The sequence below is a fragment of the Ailuropoda melanoleuca genome, chromosome 12 (genome assembly GCF_002007445.2).
Source record: "Ailuropoda melanoleuca isolate Jingjing chromosome 12, ASM200744v2, whole genome shotgun sequence".
Lineage (NCBI taxonomy): Eukaryota > Metazoa > Chordata > Mammalia > Carnivora > Ursidae > Ailuropoda > Ailuropoda melanoleuca.
The window spans coordinates 76,164,696-76,169,570 of NC_048229.1; the positions used below are offsets into that span (position 1 = coordinate 76,164,696).

Genomic DNA, 4,875 nt, shown 5'->3' on the forward strand with positions numbered 1-4,875 from the left:
TTTTTTTTTTTTTTTTTTTTTTTTTTTTGAGAAAGAGAGACAGAGCACTCGAGTGAGCTAGCAGGGAGGCTTGGACACCTAACCGACTGAGCCACCCAGGCACCCCTATTGTGGTTGCTTTAGATGCAACATCCACTGAATCCATATAGCTCCTCTCAATATACATTTTATTCTCCATATTTCCATTACTATCAGTCAGTAAAGGACAGAGCTAAGATTTGAACCTCTGGAGTTTATGCTTCTAATTTCTGCCTTATTATGCTTCTGTATAAGCGCCAGAACAGCCCCTAGCAAAGTGCTTGCTGAATCCCAGGAGATTAATAAGTTTGGGGGAATAAGTGAATGAATGAATGCAGGGAAGAGGGACTAGTTCTTACTTTGTTAAGTCACACATTGCCCAGGAGAGTGCTGAGTGCTTTTCTCTTCTATGTTTGGTGGGTGGAGGGACCCAAGAATTTACAAATAAAAGCTGAGCCTCTGGGAGTCCTCTCACCACTCTCACGCTCCTGGATGGCCAGGTGTCGGAAAAGATTTTATTTTTCCTCTATGACTCCAGAGGAATCCTGAATAGAGCCTGCCGAGAAATCAGGACAGAGATGGGGCTGCAGAGAGACAAGAACAGGGGCTCCACTCAATCACCTTCTCAGCCAGTTCTGGATTCTTATGCTCAGGATCACTAGAGAAATGGCATCTCCTTAGTTCCTAGGGGATGACTGGTTTACTGTTCTGGGGTTGAGGGCAGAATTAGCTGATTAGAAGGTTAAGGTATAATTGTAGGCACAGGGTGCCTGGAGGCCACCTTTGACCACTTGCTGTTTAACTGAATTAGCATTGGCCAGTTATAGATTTTCTGCTTGCAGAATTGCCTGCAAATTATTCTGAGTCCCAAATCTGCATTCTGTGTGTGTGTCACTTGGGATGTCAGCGTTATGATTGCCTTGGAAGCAATCTAACCAGAGCCTGCTCTGGAGGCAAGGGAAAGTTTCACAAGCAGAACTGCTCTGATATGGAACTATAATATCCTAACCCCTTTGATTTTAGAAAGATGATGTCTGTCAGGGTGATGACTCGCCCATTTCAATTTCTCTGATGTTCCTCAGTCCAGCCATACCATGAACCTCCAAAGATTAATTCTCGCTCTCATTCCTTGGGGTTCAGTGCATTTCAGTGGGCTGGTATTTAAAGAGAAGCCCTGGTTCCATGGCTTTCAACCTTTCGTGCATTCTTTTGAATTTGCTGGTGGGGATAATAATGAGTTTTCTTCAACAGCTTGTGTACGGTGGTTAAGAGTTTGCATCCTAGTATCAAAATTTGTTTTCCCAAGAAGCAGGCACTAAGTCAAGGATTTGAGTGTAAGTAGTTTTATTTGGAGGGTGATATCACAAAATACCCACAGGAGATGAGGAAATAAGCCAGGGAAGAAAAGACAGTGGATGGCAAGTGAGTTATCAAGCCAGATGCCACTGTGGGTAGCTGGGGTTGAAATGCATGTGGAAAGAGGGAGACAGAACACTTGCCTGCAAGATATCTCTGCTGAGGGGTGAGAGAGCTGGGGTATTTGTGCACAGATTCTCATCAGTTACGGTCAAGGGTTGGCTACTGAGAATAGGAATTTCCATTCTCTGCTGGCCCTGTGCTCTGTTAAAACGCTTTCCCCAGGTTTCAGAGCAACAACTCAGGCAAAAAAATGTAAAATCCTGCCCCGTGGCATGGAAAGCCTAAGGGGTTGGGGAGGTGCTCTGACAGTGATCCAAATCAGAGGACGCTTAAGCCTGGATTCAGATCCTGGCCCCACCCATCCTTAACTGCATGATCTTGGGCAAATGTGTTAGCTTCTCTAGAAAGTGGGGCCCCTTGTCTGTAAAATGTATCCTATAAAATATTAAATACAGCATAGGCTGCGGTAGAGATTAAAGGAGATGATGCATATAACAAACTTAGACTAGCGCTCGCCATATAGTAAAGGTTGAAAAATGCTAGCAGTTTTATGTTGAAGTATCATGGAGCATTTCTCTGTGCCGGCGTATGTGGTAGGTGCTTGGTATCAAAGTTGGGGAAGAAGACGTAACTCCTGTCTTCACAGGGCTTGTAGTCTTTGCCTTCTAAACCCCAGACTAACTTCTTACCTTCCGAAATTATCCCTTGTCCAAGAGCTTGTCACATACTTTTATATTTCAAAACATAGAGCCTACATTGTTTACTCCGAGATAAAGCACCCCAAGGATTTGCAAAGACAAAGCTGAGCTTTTGGAAGCAATTGCAAATTTTAGATTTTTCTAGTAGCCAAACTTACAAAAGTAAGAAGAAAGTGGTGAAATTGACTTTAACAACATATCTATTTAGTCGGTCTATAAAATATTATTGTTTCAACAGCAATCCATATACAAATTATTAAATTAGATATTTTACATTATTTTTCTTTTTGGTACTCAGTCTTCAAAATCCAAGGTATGTTTTATACTGACAATTTCAGCCTAGCTACAATTCACGCACTTGGTAGCTGAGCGTGGCTCATGGCCACCATATTGGATTGTGACGGTCTAGCGGGCCCTGAATTCCTTTGGGAAATAATTTCCAGTGGAATATTCTGCTTTCCTCCTTATTATAGATGGCACTGCTCCTTTGCATCTATGACAGTGAAGTTGGTTTTAGCTCAGGCATCATATGAAATTGACTGTTTTTGTAATGAAATTTCGCACATAGAAACCATGGTGAGATTCTTAGCAGGTGTAAAAATCTGACAAAGTTATTTCTTTAACAGCAACTTGATGGAAACTACAGCAGCTGTTCCCATTTGCGTGTTTTCCAAATCTCATTGCCAAAGCGAATTGTTGGCAGCCACGGGAGAAGTACCAACTTACCTCTTCATTTGGGAAATGAAATTAAAACCTCAGCTCATTTCTAAAAGTCACAGATTTGGTAGAAGTTAGTAGGGCAAACACATAAGCCGCTGTTAAAATATTGATGGCTTTGGTTTTCTCAGGTGCTGCTGCTAACATCTGCAGAAGATTTGGACTGCACGCCTGGATTTCAGCAGAAAGTGTTCCATATCAATCAGCCAGCTCAGTTCATCGAGGACCAGGCGATTCTAAACTGTAAGCAACGTCACTTGATGATTCTTTGGGCCTGTTCTTGTATTTGAATTCACCAATGTCTAAGAATGTGTCTCAGGATGTGGTATTCCCTCAGCTAAGTGTTTTCTGATCATTTTTCTTATGTTGTTGCTTGACCCTGGGTGGAAGCTCTTGAATTAGAGCCTTGTCAGCTGAGAGGTGAATAAAGTGGTTGTGTATTTCTTTGTGATTTTATCACATTGGTGAGCATTTCCTCACTGCTCCCAGAAAAGGAGACCACCAGCCTCCAACGTGAGAGCTACTCTGTGCAAAGGAAATTAAATCCATTTCCCCTGGGTAGGTCTCTGAGAGCAAAACCATTGCCTTCCCAAGGATTGCTGTTTTACCGGGATTTCTTGTGCATAGTGTTAGAACGAAAGAATAGTGACAGCAGGATGTTGGTTTCTGGAAAAGTTTAGTAATAGGAATTCAAAACTCCTATTCCGAAGGCTAATAAGAGGTTCTTCAGAAAGATTCAAAACCTCTACTGACTATTTTGCGGAGTAAACTCAAATCCCCCCAAATTCCAATTAAAATATGCTCCCCTCAGAACTGTGGTTATAACCTCTTCCTATTTTTTTAAATAAAGATTTTATTTATTTATTTGACAGAGAGAGAGGGAGCGAGAGAGGGAACACAAGCAGGAGGAGTGGGAGAGGGAGAAGCAGGCTTCCCGCTAAGCAGGGAGCCCAATGCGGCACTCGATCCCAGGACCCTGGGATCATGACCTGACTCAAAGGCAGATGCTTAACGACTGAGCCACCTAGGCGCCCCATAACCTCTTCCTATTTTTAATGCCAGTATCATATTGTTTTATCTTTACGAGGGCATGGAGTGCTTTGCTAAATGCGTAGCAAGCATAGTTTTAGCACAATAGAATCTAAAATTGATGGTAGACAAATAACCATTTAACTGTAAGCTCTTGAGCACCGTTCTTTAACATTTGGGAATGCAGAATATGAAAACAGTGGTTTAATTTGGTCAGATGCTCCCAGGTCCCTTTAGGGAAGATAATTGTGCATTTGCCCCTATGGTCTCAGGCTTGCCTTCCACGCTAACCGCACTCCTTCGTTCCTGTGTTCTATGGCTGGTGTGTTTAAAGAAAAGGAAAACAAGGGGCGCCTGGGTGGCGCAGTCATTAAAGCGTCTGCCTTCGGCTCAGGGCGTGATCCCAGCATTCTGGGATCGAGCCCCACATCAGGCTCCTCCACTGGGAGCCTGCTTCTTCCTCTCCCACTCCCCCTGCTTGTGTTCCCTCTCTCGCTGGCTGTCTCTGTCAAATAAATAAATAAAATCTATAAAAAAATTAAAATAAAAAAAATAAAGAAAAGGAAAACAAGGCAAAACAAAACAAAATAAAATAAAACCATCCTGCTTGAGTAGATTGTTCTGTGAGGCTGGAACACATTTGAAGAGTTGAAAGGAACACAGTAATGAAGATGCAATGCTGAGCATCAAGGGAACTAACCAAGGTGAAGTCCATGAACATCTTGATGCAATTACACCAATGAAATCATTTCGGCAATTAGAGTCTGCAATGACAAGGTGCAGGACTGGCACAATAAGTGAATTCCAATGTGTGATTTCGTGTTAATTTGATCCCTGAGTATGATTCCTGGGTCAGGCCATCAGGAACCCTTATTTGTCTTTTGATTCTTCTGTTTATCAGAATTGATGTATTTCAAAGGGAACTTTGCTTAGGAGATCCATTTTTTCTGGCTCTTCTCCCCTCTCATCTGTTTGTCTCATCTCTCTTCTTCTC

General features: G+C 42.4%; 1 protein-coding gene across 5 annotated transcripts in view; it reads left to right on the plus strand.

Annotated features, from left to right (window-relative positions):
* CDH13 (cadherin 13) overlaps positions 1-4,875 on the plus strand; it is a 1,033,545-nt gene that overhangs the window by 225,011 nt on the left and 803,659 nt on the right. For all 5 annotated transcript variants that reach the window (XM_034672819.1, XM_034672820.1, XM_034672818.1 and 2 more), the window contains exon 2: positions 2,984-3,095. In XM_034672819.1, the coding sequence (XP_034528710.1) occupies positions 2,984-3,095 (112 nt within the window). The remainder of the gene's footprint in view (positions 1-2,983; positions 3,096-4,875) is intronic.